General features: G+C 41.4%; 1 protein-coding gene across 1 annotated transcript in view; it reads left to right on the plus strand.

Annotated features, from left to right (window-relative positions):
* SDK1 (sidekick cell adhesion molecule 1) overlaps positions 1–26,174 on the plus strand; it is a 350,062-nt gene that overhangs the window by 253,371 nt on the left and 70,517 nt on the right. The window contains exons 18-25 of the mRNA XM_088527753.1: positions 496–611; positions 2,491–2,683; positions 5,995–6,093; positions 11,292–11,483; positions 12,295–12,416; positions 18,644–18,753; positions 21,189–21,339; positions 23,164–23,401. Of these exons, the coding sequence (XP_088383879.1) occupies positions 496–611; positions 2,491–2,683; positions 5,995–6,093; positions 11,292–11,483; positions 12,295–12,416; positions 18,644–18,753; positions 21,189–21,339; positions 23,164–23,401 (1,221 nt within the window). The remainder of the gene's footprint in view (positions 1–495; positions 612–2,490; positions 2,684–5,994; positions 6,094–11,291; positions 11,484–12,294; positions 12,417–18,643; positions 18,754–21,188; positions 21,340–23,163; positions 23,402–26,174) is intronic.

Here is a 26,174-nt window from a genome sequence, read left to right on the forward strand (position 1 = left end):
TGGGTATGACTGATCATAATTTTTTTAAGCAGCAGTAAATAATAAACAGATGCTGTTGTCAGATTATAATTCACAGTTAGATTCTAGTCGTGCAACCTTCATATTTGCTTGTCTGTTCAAGGAAATTAAAGGACTTGAATTTGGTGGTGAGTCCATTCATTCCCTGTGCAGCCATGGATCAAGATGTGTCCACCTGTCTCACCTTGCTTCTGTCTCAGGTCTAGATGGGAAACTCATTTGTGGCATAATAAGCTGCAGAAATCGTTTCAGCCCCTCTCCTGAAACAAATCTCCCAAACAAAATGGAAAACAACCCAATTCCCTCTCTTTGCAAATAATTGCTGGCTGCCATATCGCCAGAAGTGCATCCGTTTCTCACAGCTGGCATTTCCTTGTGACTCATGAGTATCAGGGAGTAGGTTCTGTGTTCCTTTTTCTCTTCTTCCCCCTAATCCCTCTTTCTCTCTGCTTTATTTTGGTTGCTGTGTGGGAGCAGTGCCGACAGCTCCGCCGCAAAACGTGCATGTGGAAGCCGTGAACTCCACCACCATCCAGTTCCTCTGGAATCCGCCACCCCAGCAGTTCATCAATGGCATCAACCAAGGATACAAGGTAAATAGAAACAAGAGTTCTCTAAGTTTGTGTTGTACAGTCTTGATATATATCAGAATTAATTTAAATCTCACAAGCTATGCATCTCCATTGTGGCCACTCATTATCAGGAATGTTATTAAAAGAGGAAAAAAAGGAAACTGAGCTGCTCTTAACGTGATGTTTGCTGATTAATGTAAGTCCTCAGAGAGGAGAAGGAAAAATGTCATGGGCTAGAAGTCCTAATCTCTTTGTCATTTACCTGGAGAGTTTCCAAAACACAAAAAGCAATTCCATGTCAAACACTTTGGAAAGTCAGCACGTGAGATTTGTTGTACCACTGAAAATCAACCTTGGGAAGTCTATAGACTTTAACACAAAATTCCCATTCATTTCATTAGGAACCAAGATGTCACACTCAATATTTCTCTTAGCTTTCCCGCTGTGATGATTTGAGAGCGAGAAGAATGTAAAATTTATTAGTAGTGCTTGATGACACAGTTAGCATGAACAGTCTCTGCGGATGGTGCAACTGGCAATATTTATTACTGTGTGCAGAGCAGAGGGTGCTCCGCAAGCTCTTGTTGGTGCTTTGACGAGTGGGGTGCACGCTGAGAAGGTAGCTCGAGTGGTTTATTTCCATCTCTCAGGAAGGTTTGCTTAATAGAAATTTCTTCAGTGGTTCATCTGTGCGGACTTGATAAAGGAAAAGCTTAAAAATGTTGATAGAACAAAAGGGAAATCTTGCAGGAATTGCAGAGGAGCAAAGGGGAAGGTTGCAGAGCAGGGAGGAGGGAGCTCGGGTGAGCTGCTGGCGGAGGGAGTCTCAGCTGAGCTCGAAGCAACGTGTGGTTCAAAGGCAAGCTGCCCACTGAGGGGTTTCGGGTGGATTTTGGGCTTTTCAGATGACTTGATCCTTATCTGAGAATGCTTCAAAGCGATGAGGAAACTGAGGGTGAGAAGTGCACGCGTGATTTCATAGTTTTGTCCAGATCTGTGTATTTCTCAGACTAACAGATGCAAAGAACAGTGGTGGTTGCAGAATCTCTCTGCCAAAGCAATATATACATGCAGATGTGTGGCTGTCTGGTTTTCCCAGACACAGACCCAGCAGCTCTCTGGAGGACGTGACTGATAAGGAATTTGGGCTTCAAGTGCGCTGCTGAAAACCCCAGTGCAGAGGTAGTAACTGAGCTCTGTTCAGACTCTGGGAATAAAAACATTTTGAGGGCTCTGTGAGCTGAAACTCAGTGTATTACTCTGGTGGGAATCCAAACAGGTTTCAAATTTCAGAGCTCAGAGTTCCAAAAGTGATATTTTATGTTTTTGCTCTTTGTTTTATTCAAACAGAAAGAGTGTCAGTATAAAGATGTTTATTTTGTTGCATAGCTACTTCTAATTTAAGTCTGAGTTTCTTTAGCAATTGTACAAAATAGCTAAAATTATGATTTATAGCTGTCAGTGGTCAGTGAAAACTGTTCTGAAATGATGAAAATTTCTCTTTACTTGGATTTCTTTAACTGCATTAGATTGTGAGAGCTTTAGCATTCCTGTTCCTCATGGGGATTTTGAATTGCATTACAAAGACTGTGTGAGAACATTTCTGTCGGAGTTACTTCTACTGCATTTTTTTATATGATTTATAAATTACTAGTAGTCAAAGTTAGGTCTTTGATTTTCCAAAGAGTTAAACACCTTATGTCCTTTAGCTGACAGAAGTGTTCACCTTTATTTCGTGCAGGTTTTCTGAAGAATGCGTGGTGAAATAATGTTAAGAAAAAGGACAGTCCCTCAAAGTTATAAATGACAATTCTAATTCCCAAAGGTGATTTAGAGATTAAAGTATAACTTGCTATTCCACCAACCATTATCCCATTTCTATTTTTTCTTGGAATTCCAGCTTCTCGCATGGCCAGTGGATGCACCGGAGATGCTAACGGTGGTCACGATTGCCCCGGATTTTCACGGTGTTCACAGTGGCTGCATCAGCAACCTGAAGAAGTTCACTGCTTACTACACGTCCGTGCTGTGTTTCACCACGCCGGGCGACGGCCCGCGGAGCCCGCCCCAGCTCCTGCGCACCCTTGAAGACAGTGAGTAGTGGGTTCTGGTAGGGAACGTCACTGCTCGAAGCTCCTTTGGCCGGGTATAAAGGCCAGAATTGTCAAAGTGGGGCTTTCAAAACAAGGACCTGCTTCTGCGGTCGGGTTATCATATCCTGTCAAGTTACTTTGCATCAGATGAGGCCAGGCAATTATCTACGGGTGTCCCTTTAGCCTGTGGCACTTAATATTTTTTTTCATCACAGTCTAGACCTGGATGGATTTTCTTAGATTTGTCAGAAGCTGAATGTACCTTAGCTGAATGTTCAGCTAACACATGCTAAGATGATTATATCTTTTTGAACCCTTATGCTCTTCAAGCCATTTTTAGGCATCCAAATGAATATTAATTTATCTTCTCAGGAGCTGAGCTTAAGAACGTCCTGTGGAGGTTGAGGGCAGTGCTAAAGTTCAGCATTTCTGCAGATCAGGCCATTCCTGACACTTGCATATTTAAATACTTATATGTGGATTGACACAATTAATTTAAGATAGTTTCCTTCTGTTATTCAGTATAATGAAAATATAACTATATTGCACATTGCAAGAGTTTGTATAAGAATAAAACTAAGATCAGAATCGCACAGTAACCTTCTGCAAAACTGGAGTCAGATTTTTAGAATGAAATCAAGTAGTTGAGTGTATGAATTATTTGCTGCATCACAGAATGATCTGACCTCTGTTGTCCCTTGGAAGTGTTTGTCCAAGACCCTTTTGGGGCTAATGAGTCTTAACGTGTATGATGCAGGTAATGATTAAGTTGCAGTGCCCCTCACCGCTAAATCCTTGTCCATGGCAATCTTGGGTCTGACCCATGCTTCAGTTTTCCTGTTTTGGCGGAGCATCGTAAGCACTGCTTCCCAGTTACCAAAAAATCAGAATAAAAAGCGTCCAATATCGCCATTAAGGTATTGTTTTTAGAAAAGCCACTTTGCCTTAATAGGGATCTTTCAGGTTAGTCAGTGTTCCCGTAAAGAAAAATCTGATTATGGAGCACATTAATATTCATAGAAGTGAGGCTTAAAGTGCTAATCCAATTGCTTGCGAGATACTCTTGAAAGAATGTGAAGAAAATTAAGTACTTGTCCATGGATTTTGCTTTTGTGGTCCATGTCCTCTGCATCCCAGAGCTGTACAGAAAAAGCAGATTCTAGACTTAAACTTTTTGGTGATTAGAAGATCTCAGAGAGAGCAATTGAGCTATCAGAAATATGAGCTGTTAAAATAACCTCGCACGTATTTGCTTAGGGTGAAAGCAAAAAGCACGGAGGAAAGAAAAACATTGCATTGGGTTCATGTGCACAAGTAGAGCATTTTTTCCTGTTTTCCTAAGGAAATGACAATTTCTTCAATTGTGGTTTGTAAATGTATTTGCCTTTTTGCCTTGATGTCTGCCTGTTGTTCTCCCTTCCTCCAACTCCATTTGAACCCAGCGGCTAATTCAGTGAAATTTCCTGAAGAGTCAGATGTCGAAGATATGAGACCCCTAAGGTTTGTGAAGATCAGTCAGTTGGGTAGAGGAAAGAGACTCTGTTAGTGTTTCTGCTGGGGGAAAGCCTGCAGCAACGAACCTTTCATATCAGAGACCTTCTGGAAGGCAGGGGGTAAAATTCCATCGCGAAACTTGAAACTCTGGAAAGCCAAACTTCTATCTGCTTCAACTTATTTCTGGGTGAGAGTGTCTAGCTGTTTGCTGCAAGGAGTTTTGCTAGCAGAGATGGACAGTTATATATACAGATGTATATTATTTTAGGTCACTCAGAATTGCTTTCCCTCGCTTTTGTGATGACTAAGAAGATACTCATTAAGATAAGTGTAGTGTGGTATAATGCATCTTTGCAGAGAAGTCAGTGACTCTAAGTGGCTTTAGGATTTGTGTGGTGGGGGGAAAAAAAAATGAAAGGATTGTCACTCATGTCCTCAGGTGGTAATTTTGTGCCTGGCTTTATAGAAAAGTCAGATGTTTCTTTAAAACAAAACAGAAAAAAAAGTGGTGCAAACCAATCTGTTTACTGAAGAACTCCAGGTCAAATATAACCTGACATGCAGTCAGAAGCAATGTGTCCTGGCTTGGTGCAACCTGCACCTGGTTTCCATTAGGATGTTAAATTGGCCTGTAGCTGTGGGACCGATGGAGAGCGAAGCGTTGCCCAAGGGTTGCGTGTCTGCAGATAAGGCCCTCCCGCACAGCGCGCGGGCGCTGGGCTCCTCTTAGGGGTTCCTGAACTCGCAGCAGCTCCTTCCAGAATTCTTTGACGACCGGATATCACAGAACAGATTTGGAAGTTTTCCTCCTTAGGATTGCGGAATTGCAAATGTGGTCGCAGTCAAGTTACTGGCAGGCCTTTTTTTTTTTTTTTCCTTTATCGTAGCTGGAGGGGAATGAGAAACTGGACTAGAGTGAAGAGGAAACAAAATATGAAATTGCAGCAGAGAAATTGCCAACTGATGTCAGTGGAGCTGGAGGATACTCAGGCAGGGATCCAATGACAGAAGCACAGTGAATATAAAGTGAACAAAAACTCCTTTTTCCAGTACATCGATTGAAGACAGAACAGCAGTTGGATCAAAAATCAGTCAGGATGTCTTCCTTGAAGATAAAAATTGAAGGAGAATGGCATATTCTTGACAGTCATTCCTTTTTATACTCTTTCATGGCACACTAGGGAGCTGAAGTTTTTAAGAGCTCTTGAGCTACATCATAAAAATCCTTTAAAAGTTTCACACACTTGTATTCATTTCTTGCAGAAGCTAGTTGCCATTCTGTTGGACATTTTTAGAGATGTTTTGAAAGAGTTTGTCTAAGCGCTGGCTCGGTAACTCCGACCTTGCACTGACCTTGCAGAGGCAAAAGGCTCTTTGGGGATGAGTTTTTGGCTAGTGGCGTCACAGAGCCAGGGATGGAAAAGGAGCCTCTGCAGCCACCCTGGTACCCGCAGCATCGTGGAGCCCGACAAGTGCGGTCACGTCCAGGGTTCAGCCAGCAAGGTTGTTCTAATTAGATTAAATCTAGAAGAGACACAGAGAACACATCACATGCGAGTCTCCTGCTGCGTCTCGCTTTAGTGCTCGGCACAGTTAGGATGAAGACTGGATAAAATAATTTATGTGACGATAGCCAGCACGCTTCTTAACACCTTGCGTTCCTTCCTCCCCCCTACAGCTCTGACTGATGTTTCCAGCAGCTTTCCGGTGGCCTTGGTGCAGGGTTTGCTTTCTTCAGCCCTAACCTTGCCCTGTGAATCACGTCAAAATTAAGGGAGGGGGTCTCCTGCTAACAGATTTCTTTTTCTGATTGCCAGAGCCAGGAGCTGTGGGACACCTGAGCTTTACCGAAATTCTGGACACGTCTCTCAAGGTCAGCTGGCAAGAACCTGTAGAAAAAAATGGCATCATTACAGGCATGTATCCGCTGGTATCTTTTTTCTTTTTTTTTTTTTTGTGTGTGTGTGTGTGTGTGGTGGAAAATATCATTGCAGTGAAAAAATGTTGGCATAATAGAGCATTTAGGGCCACCTGGCTTCCTGCTTCCTCTTTAGGGGGATTGAAACATCAGCTAGGGCACATTATAGAAAGTGCGGGTCCAATTACCAGCAGCTCATGACTGTGGTTGGTGAAAAGGCAGCCTGGATTCCATCAGCTCCCCATCGCGTTGCCAGTCTTGTTCAATCTTCCACGACCTCCATCTGTGTTACTAAATTTCTGAAACTTTGAGAGATGCTGCTTGGTCTTTGCCCCGAAGTTTGGGTTTTCCTATATTGAAGTTGCAGCTAAAAAATCTGCATTGACGTTGCTAGGAGTTGCAGGCAAGGCCCCCAGATCAGCAGTATCCTTCATCTGTGATGGAGTGGTCCAGAGAGGGGCTCTGTGACAGAATTTGCATGTCATTACTTAATTTTGCACAAGCCATCACAGCAGCACCGAGCTCTCTTGTTTCTCTTTTGATGAGCTTGCCATTTGACTGCTCCGTGCTATTTATCTTTATATTCTATGTCAATGGGGATGCAGCATCAGCTACTTCATTATTTTTCATAAAGGAAACCATAAATAGTTGAGAAAAATCCTAGTTCTTGTCAGCAGAAGCATATAGTTTTCACATAGAAAAGAACTACAGCAGGACAGGCATGCCATGTAACAAAGGGCTTCAAAATTTCCAAGTGCAATAAAGCCCTCAAATTTTAAATTGCTAGAGGTAAAATCATAGTTTGGAAGGGAGAAGAACATTTCACATGGATCAAAAGTTTTCCGTTGCCATTGAAACACTGGGTGGTTTTAAAGTTGTAATGTGTGGGGAAAAAAAAAAAAAAAGGGAAGAAAGAGTAAAATTATCAGATTTTGCATTGAGGTGTTATATCAATACAAAATTGTGAAGCATTTTAATTTTGACAGTGCTAATTATTGTAAGGATAATTGCATTTTTCAGTGTTTTTTTTCCTGTGTCTTCCTAATGTGCACCATTTGTACATGTGTCTTCCATGCTGTTTGTAGCATATGTGGAACTTTTATGCAGATCAGTTCATGCCTTTAAGGTAGCATTCCTGAAATATGCATTGATTTAAATGACTACAGAACAAAAACTAATGACTTCTGAAAGCAGGGCAGTATTGATTCAGTGATGACGGCCAAAGCCTTCAAGGCTGAGTGCTTAAATTTAGGCACCTAAATCCAAATCTAGCAATCTAAGCAAGATGATCTAATATTCATCCTAGTAAGCAACGGAATTGTTTAAGCATAATTTGAAGCATGAGGATTTGCCTGCTTTGGTCTGAGATAGCAGCTTGAAGATGAGTTATAAATACAGAAGTTGTCTTTAATATTCCCCTTTTAAAGACAGTTAATTGTATATCCGAGTTCATCTGAAGTATAAAAAATAAACTTTATAAAGAAGTATTTTAGCCTTATTATTTGCAACCACAATATTGTGCTTCACAAGTGCTGGGCACTTTGCCTGATATGAATAATACTGTGCTCTGTATTAAATTTCCCCAGTATTATGAATTGGAATCGCATTCTTCTTGGTTCCTGTTGCAAACATTTCAGCTGTGCTATGGTTTCTGTTCAAGAGTAGCCCTACACATAAGTGGTTTCCTGAAGGAAACCCTATCCTGATGTTGGGGAGCATTAGCTGGAGGAAAATACCAACTATTTTAATCTAGCCCATGACCTTCCTCTTGCCTCTGCTATTTTAATACCAGCCATTAATATCCTGACCCAACACTGCCTACCTTCTAGGTTCCCCCAGTGTAAAGGGGCTATACAAATATCAGATTATATATAAGATACTGAATGCTTCGGTGCTGCATTGAGAGAAGTCCCTGATTACCCCAGCAATTGGCAATCTGCCCCCTGTAAAGCTGCTAACAGTGTGCTTAGCGTGAAGAAATACAGATGTAAAAACACCCAGCAAGGTTTATGGAGGGGGGAGTTTTTCCTTATTGATGCACAGTGCTCTTGGGCCAGAAGAAAGCAAGAGGAAAATTGTTCATTCCCCTGAGCAGCTCAGAGGTTTATACAGGGAAATGCGAGTGCTTAGGAAGGCATTTCTTCATCTCTTCTGCTCCGTGATATCTTTACCATAACTCCTTGTTTCGTGCCCCAGAATTAAGAGCTGGGCAGCGGGGGTGCTGTGCGCAGGCAGCCTGCTCGGCTGAATTGCCCATTACTCTCGCTGCAGATTTCCGCCTCATCCTCTTTCTCTCCGTAAACTCTGATTTATGAGGACCTGGATGTAGACAGACAGCTTGTGATTGGGTGTACTGCTCTCTTGTAGAGAATTTACTCCAGATCAACAGAAAAATATTCCTGAAACTCCTCTGGTCATTAGTTTGTGTTAGGCAGTGTTTTATGGAGCAGGTGAAGTGCCGGCCCGCAGGCGAAGGCTCTGCGGCGCCTTCCCTCTTCTCCCTCACACCAGCACCAGAGGAAACCCGTTCTTCTCAGGCCTGCTAGACCTCCCCGTGCAGACGTCGTGTTTGTAAAACAGCACATTTTTCCCAATCTCATGTCCTAGAGTTCGGCCCATCTGTCAGTCATTGTGGCTGAAGTACTACCTGGGGGCACTGCTGATGTTGTTTCCTTTCCTTCAGCATTTTTTCGTCTGCTTTTGTTATGCATGATTACATTTCACTTTGTGTCTGTTTGGTATGTATGTATGTATGTGCTGTTTGCATTTTTATATGGCTAGAATTTAACTATGCTTTGGGCACTGAAATAGCCACAGTAAGTGCTGCTTCTGTGCCTCATCTTCTGTTTACCCCGGAGCTGGGGATGTTCTTCCTCGTGAAAGTTTCTTCAGTAAATACATACACAGAGACTCTGTACATAATGGGTAGGAAAGCTGGGTCTCGTCTCTGTGGTTAAAACAGAAAATATTAGAGAATAGTCACCAAAATGAGATATGTATCCAAAGCTTATCTAGGTTAGAGAGAAGCGCTCTCAACCCAGACCGCCAGTGTGTGGTACATGAAACTCGTTTGTAAGCCACAAATAGGTAAGGGAGAGCATTTAAATCCCCTGCTTTTCTTCTAGCCATTTATTTTTGAACAACTTATTTTATTCTGAGATGAAATTTCTTCCTTCCACTCCCAGCAAAGATGTGCTGCCGTGCCACGGGTTGGGAAGCAGGGCCATGCGTGTCTGCAGCTTCCTTGGACCCTTCTGCAACAAGCATTGCTCTCTTAGCTCTTGAAAGAAATGGGTGTTTGTGACAGTCGTTCTGTTTACAGCTCCTTCAAACCCCTTCACTGGGTATCTAATGAAGTGGAGAGTCTTCCTCTAGCTTTCTGTTCACCTGCCAGTAATAAAGTCAAAAGAGTCCTTAAGTTTTTCCATAATCTTCCCTCAGGTTGTAATCTTGTGTGTTCTGCTTGAGCAGTCACCTCCAGTACGTGATTCTCAAGCCTTTCACAGACGGCACTGGAATGACACAGTGTCTCCGAGACACCGGAAAACTGCGGGTTTAATTAATTCCCTTTTTATAGATGGGGCATTTCAGACCCTTAAAGCTCATTCCAGATGAACCTCCAAGAGTTTTTGTTTCCTGTTTTCCTTGGGAGCGTGCAGGCAAACACGTGGTTGTGGTGTAGTTGAGATGGTTTAAGGAAGTATCACCCTTCATCTGTTTATTACTGCCCAATTGCCTGAAATGTAATTAGCGGCTGTGTGAGTTCTCCAAGCCCATTTTCAGGCAAAGGCAGGTTAGTGGGAATGCAGTCAGCGGTGGTAGCTGACACCAGAGGGAGGATAACGTTTCACACCCTTCAGACTGTGTTGCAGTGTTTGGCTGACCATGCCTTCAGCTCCTCAGATGATGTTTCCCTGTTGATCAGGAGCATAAGGTGTTTTGCTATTTCAATTTGTATATGTTAATCAGTTTATCACGGTTAGGAAAAAAAAAAAAAAAAAAAAAAAAAACAAGCAAGGGGAAAACCAGAAAAACCTCCAACTGGTCTGAATTCCTCATCTGAGATGATGGGACCAAAGAAGGAGTTTCACTAGCCAGCTTGCTTCATGCACAGTTTGCTCCGCGGGGTTTCTTTCTGTTAGTCCTTTTCACTCACTGCCATTTCGTAGGCATTCAGGAGCTATGTGTATTTTTTCCCCAGAGCCAAATCACAAAGGAAGCGGCAATCAAGCAAACTTTTCAGACAGGTTCTCTGGAGAATGGCACAGTAAGGTTCAGATGGGTTCAAAGAGAATAAAGTAGGAACAGGCAGGAGGAGAACAAGCAGATTTGGAGGCAAAATTGAGCAAATCAGACTGGATAGAGTTTCAAAAGTTCTTGGAAGGCAAACGGTTATAGAAGTGATAAAAAGGGAAGGATATTAGAACTTGGTTATGATATAAGAATAATATGGAGGTCAGGCTGAGTGCAGTTGTGGACAATAGATTGGCTGCGTGATGGTTTTGAAAGAAAAGATAATGATTCACCCTGCAAAAGGGTTTGTGTGAGGAACAAGCAATGGGGAGTAGAGATTTTTCAGTTCCTAGAAGATTCCCGCAATGTTCCTACATGAGCATTTCTGTTTGATTTGTAAGTATTTCTAGATACATAACCGTGATGGCTGCTCCAGCCTAGAAAAGGAGTGGCCCTGCTAAGTGCAAATTGGCCTTTAATCAGATATTCCAGCTGGTGAGATGTTTTGTTTCCTAGTGTTTCTTCCTATTTATAGAGTTCACAAAATGAAAGCCCTTTTTTTCTGAGAGAGATTATTCCCAGGATTGCTAACCATTCTGTGTGCACTGTATATTCATTGAAAGAAAGAGACGGACTGTTGAGTGTGTATCCTCTCCCATCTGTCATGTGATGAGTAGATGATATCCTGTGGGTATCTATCCACTGCTCAGTAGAAATTAGTAGCATTAGAAAAATAGTTGGGTATTCTAGCTAATGCTAGCACAAACTTTTATTTTTTTGTTTATAAAATGTTTTCATAACAGAATAAAGTAAGAAGCAAGTCATTGCACCGTTGACCATGAACAAATCTTGCAGAAGCAGCAATTTATCCAGTGTCTAGGCAATTGCATAATTGTGTTTTTGAAGAAAAACTAGACCTAACTGCTGCTGCCGCCCCCTGACTCCCGTGTAATTGTTTTTCAGGCTACCAGATCTCCTGGGAGGTGTATGGCAGGAATGAAACTCGCCTTGCCCGCACATTAACCAACACGACTCTGGAGTACAAAATTACAGGGCTCTCATCTCTCACCACCTACACGATAGAGGTGGCAGCTGTGACCGCCAAAGGGAGCGGATGGGTCACCTCCTCCACCATCTCGTCTGGTGTGCCCCCAGGTTGGGAAAGCTGCATGGAGCAGACTCAAACGTGACTGTCTTTGCTTTTGTATTCCTGAAGGTCACGAACGACTTCGGCTCAGTAATAATGAAAATGGTTTTATTCATAAAGCATTGAAATTCCGTACAACATAATTCCAACTTTATTCTTAAAAGACATTAAAAAAATTAGCGTGAAATACTCTCTGAAATTGCCAAAAAGTTGAGGCTGTTTGATTCACATTAAAGAAAAAAATGTTGTAGGGTTGACAGAGGGAACAAATAAAGTGCTGAAGTGGATGCAAGACAGAATCTGACGATGTTTATAAAGCAGCATAAGAAGGAAGCCTGAGTCAGTTAAAAAAACAGCATAGCTTTGGAGGAAGCCATGGAAATTTCAGTCCTTTATGGTTGTTACTATTTTAAAGTTCTGTATACCTAAAGAAGCAGGAAAATATTAATGTCATTTAATTGTAGAGAAACAGAATATAGAGAAATTGAGTGATTGGACAACTGATTTAGCGGATCAGGAGCTGGGAAGTACTTTCCCGCTTGAGCTACCACTCTCTGTCTTTGCTAGGCAGCTTTTATGAAATAGCAGCTGTAATTCTGTAGGTGCACTCTCTCTTTTCACTTTTGTTCTGTAAATTTTGTGCATGCTCAGTGCAGCTGAAAGAGGAATATTATATTTAGCAAAGATGGAAAAATACCACATGTATTTCCTCTATTAGAATTGTTAGAAAAATATACTACAACACTGAATGTCAACCGGCATTATTGAACCTTAAACCAAAAGCCTTTCTGCCTCTCACTTACGTTCCTGTTTCTTCAGAACTTCCAGGTGCTCCATCCAACTTGGTGATTTCCAACATCAGTCCTCGCTCAGCTACGCTTCAGTTCCGGCCAGGGTACGATGGCAAAACCTCCATCTCCAAGTGGATAGTTGAAGGCCAGGTATGTCCTGACAAAAAGCTCATAATGAAGTTTCTGATCAATTAAGAGGGATCTAAATAGGCAATCCTGTTTGGATCACAGTTTTTATCAGCTTTTGATCAAAGCTGTTCAGTAAGTGGCCTGGGCAACTGTTCATAAGAGTCCTGGAAGGGTTGAAACACGTGGGAGTTTGAGAGGCTTAAGTGAGAAATGTCTGTGCAACAGCCTGTGAGAGACAGAGTGATATGAATATTGTAAGTTCTTTTCACAGGACAAAAAAAAATATTACATATAATATATATTTATATATGTGCAGGAATGTTTATCCTTTAAATAATTCTTACGGGTTTTTGTAAAGTAGCTTTGCATGTGTTCAGAAGAACACCAGATGTCACTTAAGCAGCACATTCACCAGAGCTTAAGTCCAGTTTTTTAGAACCTGGGTTTTGATTCTGTTTTGTGCATTTTCAAACTACCTGCAAGCCTAGAGTCATTACCTCCTCAGTCACAGGGCAACTATAGGAAGAGTTACAATGGACAGTAGCATCCTATTGTTTGTAAGATTGAGTGTATTTGTGCTATCTTATAATGGGATGTATTAAGGTTTTCTATCCAGGCCTCTAGATATGAGTAGGATGAATTCTTTTCTTCATCAGCTTTAAACAATGTCCCTCTCAGTTGCTGTTGTTGCGCTTTGGAGGTGTTATACATTCCTCATTTGTTTTCCTAACAGATAAGCTGTGCTTCTTCCTTTCCACCCACAGATCTTTATAAATAATATAATCTGCTTTTGAGACCAAATGTTGGACTTCTTCAATCGCCATCACCACTTAGATGTGTTGATACAATCGCTTCACTTGATAATGAGATTGTTGTGAACAAGTTGGTACATTTTGTACCATTTACATGCACCTTAATTGCATATTACAGAATTAAACACTGAAATCCTATAATGTGATGATTTGGCACATTCTCAGAAGTGTTTTTGTTCTAGAGTACCGTGTTGAAATTGTGTTAACTGCAGCAGTTGCAGAACCCCACTGAGATGAAATAAATTTTAATGTTTTAATGCTACAGTAAGAACTACCATGAAGTTCACCTGCATCCATGAAAAGCCTCAGATACTAATAGGGGTTGCGAGGTTTTTGATATGCAGGAAGGGAAGATAACAGCCATCCGCAAACACTCCTCAACGTATTATACATTGCTAGTGAAGTCAGGGGATTAGCTAGGTCATGGATCTACCAATATATTCTCCATTTGAAGTCAGAGCTCCTGCTCCAGAGTCTATGCAGAGTTTTGCTGAATCTGAGCAGGAGTTTTTTTCACCACAGCTTCTTCTGAAAACAACATCTAGACCATACCTCATTGCTTAGCTTTGACACAACAGTGTCAAATGGATTTAATACATTAAAACAATTGTTTTTGCTTACCTGGTTATCAAAAATCTTTAAAAATCTTTTCAGTTGTACGAGGAAATATTGATGGTTCCTTAAGGATATAACAAATCATGTTTGCACGATGACAACTGCCCGTGATCCTTGTTCAGAGCCCCTTTCCGCCAGCCTTCCACTCACACTTGGCTCCTAAAGTGTCATTTCACAGCACCTTAAGCCCTTCTGAGACAGAGCTCCCGTTGTCCTGATCCCGTTGCTTCCTCTCTTTCCTGCCACTCACTGCAACACTGTTCTGTGGTCCCAAGAGTGCTGGTGCCAGGGAGGGGACGAGTACGTGGTGGTGGGAGCAGAAATGAGGGCAGGAGCGCTCTGTCCTGGCTGGGATCTGCGTGGTACGGACCTGCTCTCTTGACTTCAAGGGTCTTTCTGTTTATCTTTTCAAAGACTACACATTTTTTGACCATCAGCCTTTTTGAAAGTTTGGACCAATATGTAGAATGGAACGTATCAGCTAAACAGAATAGGAAAAATACATTAAAATTTGATGTGATGTTAGGCAGTGTGATCTCCTGCAAGAAGAGAGGACTAGGTCCATCTCTTCCCAGGACTGCCCCTCTGGGCGGCACTTGCCCTGTCTGTGGGTTCATGACTAAGCATGACCGACGTGGTCCTACCATGCGCACTTAAGTCTCCATTCCCCCTTGTTCACAGAGCTGTGCAACAGCTTAACACTGAACATCCCTTATATTCTTTCTTCCATGTCTGCTGAGATATACCCTGTCCTGAGAATATGAGTCTTTACAGACTTCATCTGTTTTATATTCACGTGTAGAACCAACCTCCAACCATCACTTTTTTCTTCTTTGTTCCTTTATGTGGTACAAGGCTTGGTTAATAAGGGCAGATCCAGAATATGTAACAAGTACTCCGTTTTGGCTAAGTGCCATTTTTAAAGTCTGAGCAATTTGGATGAAAAACACAGCTGGGAATTCCAGTTTACATGAAATTCTGTACATCTGGCCTTGGCTTCTGCTTTCTGTGCCGTGGTGCAAATTTACTGGAGCTGCTGTGGAACTAATTCTGATTTATGTTGCTGAAGATGAGAGAGAATCAGATCTTTAAAGATTTTAGTCCTGATAGATACTGAAATATCAGATGTTAACAATTCCATCCCTGTGTTTCTAGTAAAGCTACGTTACTTCTGAAGAGATTTCTTAAAAATTGTTAGCCCGTTTCTTTTCCATCTTTACATCTACACCCAGAGGACTAGAGCAGACTGGATTCCCAGAGAACTACAAAAAAGTAGTGTGCCATTTAAATGCAAAATTGCTTTTCCATTAAATTCAGTATAATCTAAAGGAAAGAGAGTCTGATGTACAGTAAAGGTTTTGCTGAGGTTTGTTCAGAATATCCAGCAGTAAATGTCTTACGGCCTTGATACTCTCAGGTAACACGTTCATCCCCAAACTGTGCCTGAACGTCCTTGCTATGACCACAGGTCATCCCGAACGCTCAGATTCAGTTCATCAATACTCTACGTATTGTAGTCTTTTTCCTGGCAATTTGCAACCACAAATATCTATGAATCCCATCTGTTGCTCATGTGGTTTCATGTTTGCACTTCTTCTGTGCTGCAATCTGGTTTCAGTTGGGTTTTTTTTCTTGCTTATTTTTTCCTGGGGTTTTGTCAGGAGTAAGAGGTAAACGACATAATCATTACGGAGCCTTGGTAGATGTTTTGCCCACCACATCCAGAGTTCTAGCGGCTGCTCAGTGAAGCTGGGCTAACTTCTGCTGAGCTGGATATTCCAGTGATTAGTGTCGTTGTGCAGACAGCAGAAGACCTGTGCAAAGGCAGCAGGTCACCTGTGAGGAGGCAGTGCCAAGTCATGGAGCCATGGGTATGTATAGACAGAATTTGCTTTACAAAGTTACTCTTTTTCAAGAGAAATTTCTTGTGAATATTATGGTGGGCAGTAGCAGAGTTGGAAAAGGGAGTTTCAAAGCAGTAAAACCTTTAAATTATTATTGCTATATTATTCATAAAGCACTGAGTTGGAAAAAGCATTGTAACTTTAACCAGGCATTTATTCATTTTTGTGGGTTAAGTCAGTGGCCCTGTTAGGATCCATCCATTGTACGAGATGATTCTCTTGGTGTCATTTTCACATAAGAGCAGGTAAATAAAGTGTCTGAAGCTCTGACAGTTTTATGTTCTCACTAATCTTTAAATCAGAAATGACTGAATCAATTTAAGTACTCTTTTGTAAGAAAAAAAATGCACCTGAAGTGACAACCTGTGTACCAAAGTTCATCCCAAAGCAACTTCAAATCCCTGAGTTATAACATCTATAATGAAAACTCTGACATGCCTTGAACTATAGAAGAATACAGGGAACCTCTGTAATGTACAGAAACATTGTGTTTTCCTTTACTGCAATTAGTACTTTTTTGAAGCAATACTTCACTGTCTTATATAAGAAGTCACAGGCAAACAATTTTTCATTGCAAATTTTAATGATTTTTATTGAAAACTTTTTAAAGCAGTTGGTGTTCTCCTGAAACAATAAACACTTGTGCATCTGTTAAGCACAGTCCTTCTCTAAAGTTTGCTTACACTGTTATCCAAAAAGTAGCAGTAAGAAATAAGTCTCAAAATTAAGGTTATTCTGTACAGAGCTGCTCAGAGTGAACTTTCTGGCCCCAAAAAAGACTCTTATCTTTGGCATTGCCCATAGTGCTTTCTGCCTCCTGGGGATTCTTTTGTACTCTGATTTTTGCAGCTGATAAGTTTTCTCCGATCTGACATGAGAGCGCTTCAGCAGAAAGCAGAAGCCTGAAACTTGGAATCTAAAAGAGATCTTGCAAAGAAAAAACATGCAAGTCCATCACTGAAGGTTCTCTTCCAAGCCCCATTTCTGCCACTATCACTCAATAAGTGGGTCCTCTTCTGATTAGCGGTGACCCAGAATTGCTTGGCCACAGGAGCCAGAAGTCTCTGGCCATTCGCCTTGGAACGGCTTCGGAAAATCCTCCTTGTGGAAGCGTGCGCTGAAGTTACGGTACTGATTTCAGTACAAGTACAATGAAATCCCCTAAGCTAAAGTTTCCCAAGTGCGGGCACTGGATCCCCAAAATGTTACAAGGCATTAGCTGGTTTCGACTCTAGCAAATTTCTCATTTATTTTTCATAAATTTTGCTGAGATATATAAATGTCTATGACCCCATCATTAGCAGCATAGCGGCAAATGGATCTTAAACATGGAAACTGTGACCGTGTGCACTGCCACTTGGCCCGTGACTCCCAACACAGGCCTTGGGTGCCAGCTTGAGCGTGGCGAGGACCAATGTGCCTGGTGCGCTGGGAGCTGCTGCACTAATCGTCCTTAACAGGGATGATGAAAAGTAGCTGTCTCCTGGCGTAGCTTTTTAGGGGTTTGGCACAGAATAGCTTTTGTTGCTTCTCCATCAGCAAAAGATTCTCAGTATTTCCACCTTCTCAGCCAGCTGGTAAGTATATAGCTGCAAAACAGAGGCTTTGGACACCTCTCAAGCTTGAGTCGATGACAATTGTTCACAGCCCTGTGGGCCTCTGGGTCTGAACCATGTGGTCCTTAATGTGTATTAATGACCTGCCTGCTGCTGCATAGTCTTTGAAACCTGTGGTCTTTTTTTGCAAGAAATATTTTTAAAAGCTCTCCCTGTTCTTCAAACGTAAAAAAGGAGACTCTAGCTCGCTGCTGGAAATTATTTGCAGCCTCTGAAAACACGATGGATTGTTGCTATACAATTACCGCAGCTTTGAGGTGACGCTGCTAAGAGCGAGAAGTTTTGCAAAAATAACCATTTACTAAAGTCTTTCTACGAAATTAATCAGCAGCTCTTTTAATCAGGAAGTGTTCGTGTCTCTGTGACTGAAAATCAATCCACTCCTCCTTTCTTTGTTCAGTGGCTCTTTCAGAAAATTCTCTTTATCATCTATTTGTTCTCTGATTCAGTTTGGGGCTGTTCTCTTTTACCTTGCAAACCTGTGTGAGTTGCTGATTAATTAAGCTTCTGTACCTATGAACTTCACTGAAATTTCTATAGCACAGCTGGGGTTGGGAGTTTTGAAAGGGACGTAATCTGCAGTGCCAACTATTTTACAAGCTCTTTGGTGTGTGGCCCTGTCCCTGATACCCAACAGGCTGAAAGGCCTTTGCAAGCACATCCCTGCATGGAAGCCGTCCTCTGCTCGAGAGATCACAGCAGATCCCTCTCAAGGCAAGGCACAACTTCTTTCTTTGGCCTAATTTTCCTTGTGTCATTTCTTCATGCACAAACATAAATATGCAGCACAGCAACTCCTGGGTGAGCAAAGCACTAAAACATCTATAAATAAATCAGGCTTCTTCTCCTGTAGGGGAAAAGAAAGGAAAAAAGAGTGGGTGAAACCAGTTTTTCCATTTGAAGTACTTGGGGAAATGTTAGATATTGCAGCCCGTGTTGCCTGTGACGTGTCTTGACAGTGTCTATACATACCTAGTATCCTCTATCAAACTCCTAAGGGATCTATTTTTAAAAGTTTAAAGAAAGCAGTTCTTTACACTGTGGGTCGTGAGCTTCTGGAATTTGTTGCCATAGGAGTCTCTGGGAGTAAATTAGGTTAGCAGGTTAAAAAAGGATTTAACAAATTCATGGACTTTAACTTGCGAAGGGGAATAAGCAAGACCTTTTCCTATAAAAACAAATATTCACTACGTATTATGTATATAAAGGTATTGGCCCTTTGACTGTGGAGGTGACTCACGTTGCAAATAGGGGTATTGTATTGTTGGGGTTGCATTTATTCTTATATTTCCCATGTACAGGTTGGTGTTCTGGGTGATGAAGAAGAGTGGGTGAATCTCCATGAGGTGGAGAATGAACCTGATGCTCAGATGCTGGAGATACCAAACCTCATTCCTTACACACATTACAGGTAAGAACAGCTGGTGATTAACTGTAGCATGAATAAATGAGTAAGTTGCTCCATGGAACAGCTTTCCTAATCAGAAACAGCTGGCTGTATTTTGTAATCTGAACAAAAGGGAAAAGGTTGCACTGTTTCCATAGTTTATACTTAAAATTACTTGTCTGATATGGCTAATTAGAATTTGCATAAGGTAAAGTTCATAACATTAAAAGCAGGAAGCCAAGTGCACAGTGGATGGTATTCTGAGTAACTGATATCCTGAGACATTCCCGGTCTAAAGGGTGCACCGGTGTAACACCAATCAGCAACAAATCAATTGTAGTTAAACTGGTGCAAACTTGTAATTACATGTTAACATCAGTTTAAATGTACTTTTATTGATGCAGCTTAGTAACATTGCTTAGATGAAACCTTTGCTTATAAGAATTTACCAGATTAAGCTAGGTAGATATATGGAAGGCTTAAGCTGACTGAAATGAACCTACATTATGGGTGCACCCCACTTAAATGAGATTGATTTTTAAATCAATATGATTCAAGTAGTGCATTTTTTTGGTATAGACAAGATTTGAGGATGTGAGATGCTCAGTCTGAAAGAAAAATGCTTTCATGGAATAGTTTGCTGCTGTAAAGGCTGGTTGGCAAGGAGGTGTAGCAGCACGTGTTAAATCAGCTTGCTAGAAACTTTGTCCCTTTTCCCCTGGCTTGCCTGTATGCAGTTGTGAGCTAGTAAGTAATAGGATGTGGCCAAAATAAAGTTCACATCACTTTCAGCTAATTCAGTGCTGGTACACACTTTTTTCCCCTCTTAGTCAAAAGTCCAGAAACGTGCTGGTTTTCTCTCAAAGTCTCCACTGAAGTGTTTTGCACCTCACTTTAAGAAGGAAGATTTATGCTAAGAGCCGTTTCAAAGCTGTGGAACCTGAGCAGAGATTTCTAGCACAGAGCTGTAGGGAAGTTTATTTCAGGTTGAGGAGCTGGCTTTTGCTCTCCTCACGTGGCCCAACCCGTAAAGCTGAAAAGACAGCAATGAATTCTGCAAACTCCATAGAAAGTTAGCAATCATGCAATTAAAAAAGCAGATGCTCTAGGTGTAAGTTGTACCAGAGCTCAACATGCAAAATGAGTATAACTTGCAAACCTTTCAGGTGCGTGGAGAAATGTCTCTGAGATAACAGATAGCAAGGAGGCATTTTATTGCACTTTTTCTTTTATTTCTTTGACTGCTACATCTCTGATCTTCCTCTGGAGTCTTGTACTGATTTTATTCGCCCATTGCATTCTCAGTGATCAAGGTTGCAGTGGTTGGCACTTTCCCCTTTCCCACTTCCAACTCAATCTCTTTTTTATGTTGTAATTTATATGATAAGGCAGATCCTTGAATTTTGTCTAGAATGCTTCCTCTCTCATACAGAAGCAAAGAGATTAGCTCTTTTTATCTTTCTTGGTTTTCATTTCAATTTAGAGTGATTTTATATAATTTTCTGAAACCTAGAAAGTTGTTGCCAAATGCCAAATTTGTTGTCCTGTAGTCAGCTTTAGTCATTATCTGCTGAGGAGTTAAATCATGAGAACTAATTATCAGACTGTGTCTTTATCAGCGAGCTTTTTTTTCCTATATTTTGAGCCAATGTTTGAGAGTGAAATCAAGGACAGTATTTGTTTAATGCATTTCCTTTAATGCATTTTCTAGGGAGATTAGAGTAGATAAATGATAGCAGATAGAACCTTTTACCAAGCTCAGTCATTATGTCCAAAAATGAAGTGTTTAATAGGAACAGGTCATGTATTTATGGGCAGGAATTGGATGCCTCTAGCTGCAGTATCTTTTTGTGCTCATGACAAGTGAAAGTGTCTGAAATACGCAGCACATCTTAATTATTTTGTACATCTTGGAGAAAAAAAAAAAAAAAAAAAAGGTTTCTCTAAATCTTTTGTGGCCCAGTGGGGAATTATATTGCAGAGGATACAGTTGCAAGCAGGCAGGTATCTTTTGAGAAGCATATCCCTATTAAATAACTTAATCTCGCTTGCTCAGGAAGACTGAAAATGCAGCACAGGGAATAATCCACTTCTTTCAACCTGTAATTGAGGGGAAATGTTATCACTAATATATATATATTTTAAAATTGACAGGGAATGAGACCGTCCCAAGTTTGATATTGTAACACCTTTCTAAATGTCTCATACAAGCGCCATGAAAGAAAATCACTTACTGCCAGCGTAAGCTCCTCAAACTTGGTGTAATTAACGGAAATTTCTTGCACAGAAATACCTGAACTGCTTGTAGACCTTAAGCTAATCTGATTTTCCTGGTTATTTTCATTTTATTGAAACGATACTGTGAATGTGCAGGCTGCGGTGCTGTTTGGGGCCTGTTGTGAAAGACCCACTTTGTTGTTTCTGTTTCTCTTCCCCGGCCTCGCGGTGGCCGCCGGCAGGTTCCGCATGCGGCAGGTGAACGTGGCGGGCGCCAGCCCGCTGAGCCCGCCGTCCCGCGTCATCCGCACGCTGCAGGCGCCGCCGGACGCGGCCCCCGGGAGCGCCAGCGTGCGCACGGCCAGCGAGACCAGCCTGCGGATGCGCTGGGTGGTGAGCGGGGCCGCCGGGGCGGGCGGGACGGCCTTGCCTTGCCGCTGACGCAAGGTGCGAGCGCGAAGCCATTCCCCGCTCTTGGAATGGCCCGGGAGCTGCGCCTCGCGTTAAGTGCGTTATTAATCACTGAAATTGCCTGCTGCCACCGCCGCCGCTGCCTCGTCAGGCTTTGGAGGCTCTCCTGTCCCACGCTCTGGGTCCTGTTCCACACAAATCCGTAATATTGCAGCCAATCCACACTTCGTGAGGGCTCAGGTGTTGGGGTGGTGTCAAACTATCCCCCAGCAGGCACCCACAAACTGTTGATGGTCACCCAGCATGTACCGTACAGTGGTAGCTGCCGTCCAAAGACAGCCACGTTCAACATGTTAGATTCATGCAGGGAGATTATATTTATAGGAAAGGTTATGACGATAGGCGATAAAATGCAGAAACAAGTGGTTACCTGCTGAGGTGTGGAGCTTGATTGAGCACCTGTGCCCCACCAGTGGTCTCGGTTGCCTGCGAGATTGTTACAGTGGGTTTTTTTTTTTTTTTTAGCAATTAATCTGCTCCAAATTTTTTTTTTCCCCTCCCCTGGAAGGGAGAATTTTCCACTGGGACTGCTGCAGTGTGAAGTTGATGAAGCACAGGTTTCCTTTTGACCAAATGTTAGCTTTTCTCTGCATAAGCTGACTATGTCTGGAGGTCGTAATCAGGCTAGAAACAAGAAAGATTTTTTTCTGCAATCAGAAGAAAACTAGTCCAGTTTCTCAATGGGAAACAGAACTTGCCCCTGATCCTTGAGAGACCAAAATGTTCAACTTAAAGGTGTTGCCTCCATATGCGTAGAGGACCCCCATAATCCATTCATGGCTTTACTGGGGGTGTAAAGTGCCCGACTTGTTAAACCTTTGGATCCTGTTGCAACCTCAGATCCTCGATCCAGACCCCTATATATCACATCAAAATTAACTCAAGGTTCTTTTAGAGACTTTTGAGAACTTTTAAAAGTGGGTTTCCTGCTGTGCTGTCAGGAAGCCTGGTTATCCCAAGTCAAACTGCGCAGGGGGAGCAACAGCTGCAGCCAAAAATGACCTCAGCTCACCTTGATCCTGCTTAGCATCACTAGTGTTTGAAAACGTTTAATCTTCCCTTTTCAAGACCTGCAGGTGAACCAGGGTCCTCCTGAGAGCTGGGGATTCCTCCTTTGCAACTGAATAGGGGTCACATTTTTAGCCCCGCTTGCCTGCAGGGTGTAGTCTTCTAAGCTGTGAAATGTTAATGCACAGCAAACTTTGCCAGTGGTGCAGGGCTGAATCGCACTCATCCTTGGGATCATGCAGTTAGTTTTACGGGGGAAAAACCCTAAAACTTCTTGGAGGGGGCTGATTACTTTGTATTTTAACCTCTGAAATTGCTAGTGGAGCTGGAATCCTAGAATAAATCTCTGCTGATAAACGAGTAGGCAGACTCGGTTAAAAAGTCAAAAATGCACAATAGATTAATTTGTCATATGGTTCAGCAATATATCATTCATTTCCATAATTAATCATAAAGACCTGGAATTTGTTGTGTTGGTATCACTTTTGTTGGTAAACCCACAGCACATGGCACAGTTGTGCAAATATATCCATTTGATACAAAAGGTAAAAAATGAAAATAATACCTCAAGCAACAGAAGCATTTAGAGATATGAAGTATAAAGAAAAATCAACCCCTCCAATATGTTTTGCTTTCCCATGACCTTATCTGAGTTCAGACAACCTTGGCTTATAATTTGGGCAGTATTGGCAATGTGTCCTGGGTGATAACGTGTTTTTCCTTTGCGTCGTTCGGCAGCCCCTGCCCGACACGCAGTACAATGGCAATCCCGAGTCAGTGGGATACAGGATAAAGTTTTGGCGAGTGGACCTGCAATCTCCGCCACTGATGAAGGTTATTAACGACCGTCTGGAGAGAGAGTACACGATTGAAGATCTGGAGGAATGGACAGAATACGAACTGCAAATCCAGGCCTTCAATGCCATTGGGGCAGGACCGTGGAGTGAAGTAGTGCGAGGTCGTACTCGGGAGTCCGGTAAGTCAAAGGATAATGTCTGCTGGGAAGAACGTGTCAGCAAATTTCAGTATTTCATGTCATGTTATTCACCTTTTTTTTTTTTCACTTGTTGATCCACTAAATCTAAACTGAAAGAAAAAGGCATTCTCCGATTCACTGAAGGCAAAAGGACAAGAAGAAGTTTGAGGGAGTTGTGTAATTTATTTGTTTATTTTACTCCTACCATGTTTTCATGTATAAAGCTGTAGGTTATTTATTTAAAGCAAACAAAACAAGCTCTCCCCGCTGCTGCTCCACTGTGGCAGCAATATGGGCAGTACAAGATGAAGCCTCTCTCTCTGTGCAGCTCTTTCTTCATCCCTCATGGCTTGCTTCCTCTTCCTCTCTCGTAGCCCCATTGCCCCTCATTCTCCCCCTTTCCCTGTCTGCTTCTAGTCTGGGGCAGATCTTCAGACAACTGTAGCGATCTGATAATTAATTTCAAGAACCAAATACTTCTAAAAGGGCACCAATTATTTGAGAGAGCTGATTGCCCGTATGGAAATGAGGTAATTATCTAAGCTTTAGATGACACGTTTTCAAAACTGGCTGCTAAAATTGTTTGCACAAGGTTATGTAGTCATAACCTTCCCATACACATCGAACACAGGTACTGTATTGTCTAGCTGATTTGTGCGTGCTGCCCTGGAGCCTTCGAGTATCAGAAGTAAGCAAACTCAGAATTTCAGGCAACACTAAATTATTGTTAGCTCAGCAGCAATACTAAAGACAGATCTTGAAAAGCTGCTGTCTAGTTTTTCCCTTCAGCAAAATCTATTTCTCAAACCTGCCCTCCAACCTACAATTTGGGTATCCATTGCAAGTGAATGAAAAAAATGGATGATTTGCATGGGTTAAAAATTAAATAATAAACCTTTGCTATGCTTCAGCATTGACATTTTGCTGCTTTTCATCCATGTTTTTCTTGATTAAAAAGAGTTTTGGAAGTTAATACTGTATCTGTTGTGTGGTTGCAGACACTCGAGTGCGTGTCTGGGTGCACGTCGTAGCAAGAAGCTTTACTTGGTGCGAGATGTGGATCATCGTTCGCTGCAGGATTTGGTCCATTGATTTAGACAACTGTTCTTTGAATTGGCTAAGGCAAAAGCTAAACAAAGTCATCCTCCTCCATTAAAGTGTTGTTTTTGGGGAAGCAGTAATTGGAAAGTTATTGCCAGAGGTATTTTAAACAAGGCATGTTTGCACTGGAGTTAAAGATTATATGATCCAGACAAAATAGTTTTGAAGTGTTCTGTATCATAATAAAAAGATTCTGCATTTTCCATTTTCTCCTTTCCACTGCTCTTCAAACACTTCTTTTGAAATACAGTAAATACTAAGATTAAGTGATTTTATAAAACCTTAGGATTATAGTGCTTTTGCTCAGCATCTAAAGATCAGAGGTTACGTGTGTGTATTCAGCATTTCCTCCTGCAATATTAAAAAAAAAAAAAAAAGGTTGACTTGGAACTGATTATAGGAGGGAAACTGAAACCAGGATCAAAATAACACAAAGCTGTGATCTAGACCATAAGGACTCATTTGTGGGTTTTTTTTTCTCTCATGTATTTTCTTTGATACTAACATTTGATTTCTGGAGTAGAGCAACTCAGACTTTTGGCTGCATCTTTTTAGATTTAGAATAGACAAGAAATGTTGGCATAGTAGCATGCTGCGATAGAGCAAATAACCTCCGTGAATCTGTAATCAATGTTTATGTACAGTCAAACTGGGTTAAAATAAGAATAAAAGATAGCTGAAGCTGGAGAACAAGGTCAAAGCTATTTTTTAGGTCTGTCTTCCAAAAAATATGAAAAATTATATTTATCACTTACGTAGTTATGTTTTAAAAGTACTTTGCAAGCAAGTCTCCCAGTTATTTGTTTCTATTTTGTATATCCAGAGACTTAGGGAAGCTGATTTTGGCTCGTGTAGCAGATTTTTAGCATCCCTCAAAGCTGTCCAGAGGTGACTTGTCTAAGATTACATGGTTGTTTAGTTGCAGAACTTACAAGTCTGGGTTTTAGACTGTACAAAGAGCCTGAGAAATCAGAGCCCAAGCAGTATATTAGCTCTTGGAATCAAATGACAGTGCAGAGAAAAATCCAAACTCTTTATTAAAAATAAAGCAGTACTTGAACACTTCTGTTTATTTTAGGATATGTGACCAAATCACTATTAGCTGAGCACACATGATAACAATAAAAGAGATTGTTATTACAGGTATTCTCTGGTTTCTGCAATGATGAAATGTGGAAAAAAAAGAGTCTTGAAACCAAAGAAACTATGGGAGGATAAATCCCATATGGGTTTTGTGGAACTGGGTTGAAAAAGCAGGTGGGAAACACTACAATGAAAATGTGGACTACAGTTGTAGGAAGCTGAAAATAGAGTGGAATGATTTAGGATTTTAAACAGGTGAGGTTTTATCAATACAAAATGTTTTCATAATGTTAAAAATTAAATAACTCTTTTAATTTCACTGTGTAAAATTTCTACAGAGCAACGAGCCCAGTTTCCACACAATAAATTGTAAATGATCTCAGGTATAATATACAGAAAGCAAGAAAATGCTCAGATAACCCCTAATGTATTAACACAACCTTGACAGCATTGCTTCCTTTTAAATATAAACCTTCTTATTTTCAAACAGTTCATCTTAAAACCCCTGTCCCGCTGCCTTAATATTCAGGAGTGCCTAATATTCAGGTTCGTGGATGTGCATAGCTGGTATCTTAAAAAATCAGCCGCT

The sequence above is a fragment of the Tinamus guttatus genome, unplaced genomic scaffold, assembly GCF_059628265.1.
Source record: "Tinamus guttatus ecotype Peru unplaced genomic scaffold, ASM5962826v1 Tinamus_guttatus_pri_ptg000291l, whole genome shotgun sequence".
Taxonomy (NCBI): Eukaryota; Metazoa; Chordata; class Aves; order Tinamiformes; family Tinamidae; genus Tinamus; species Tinamus guttatus.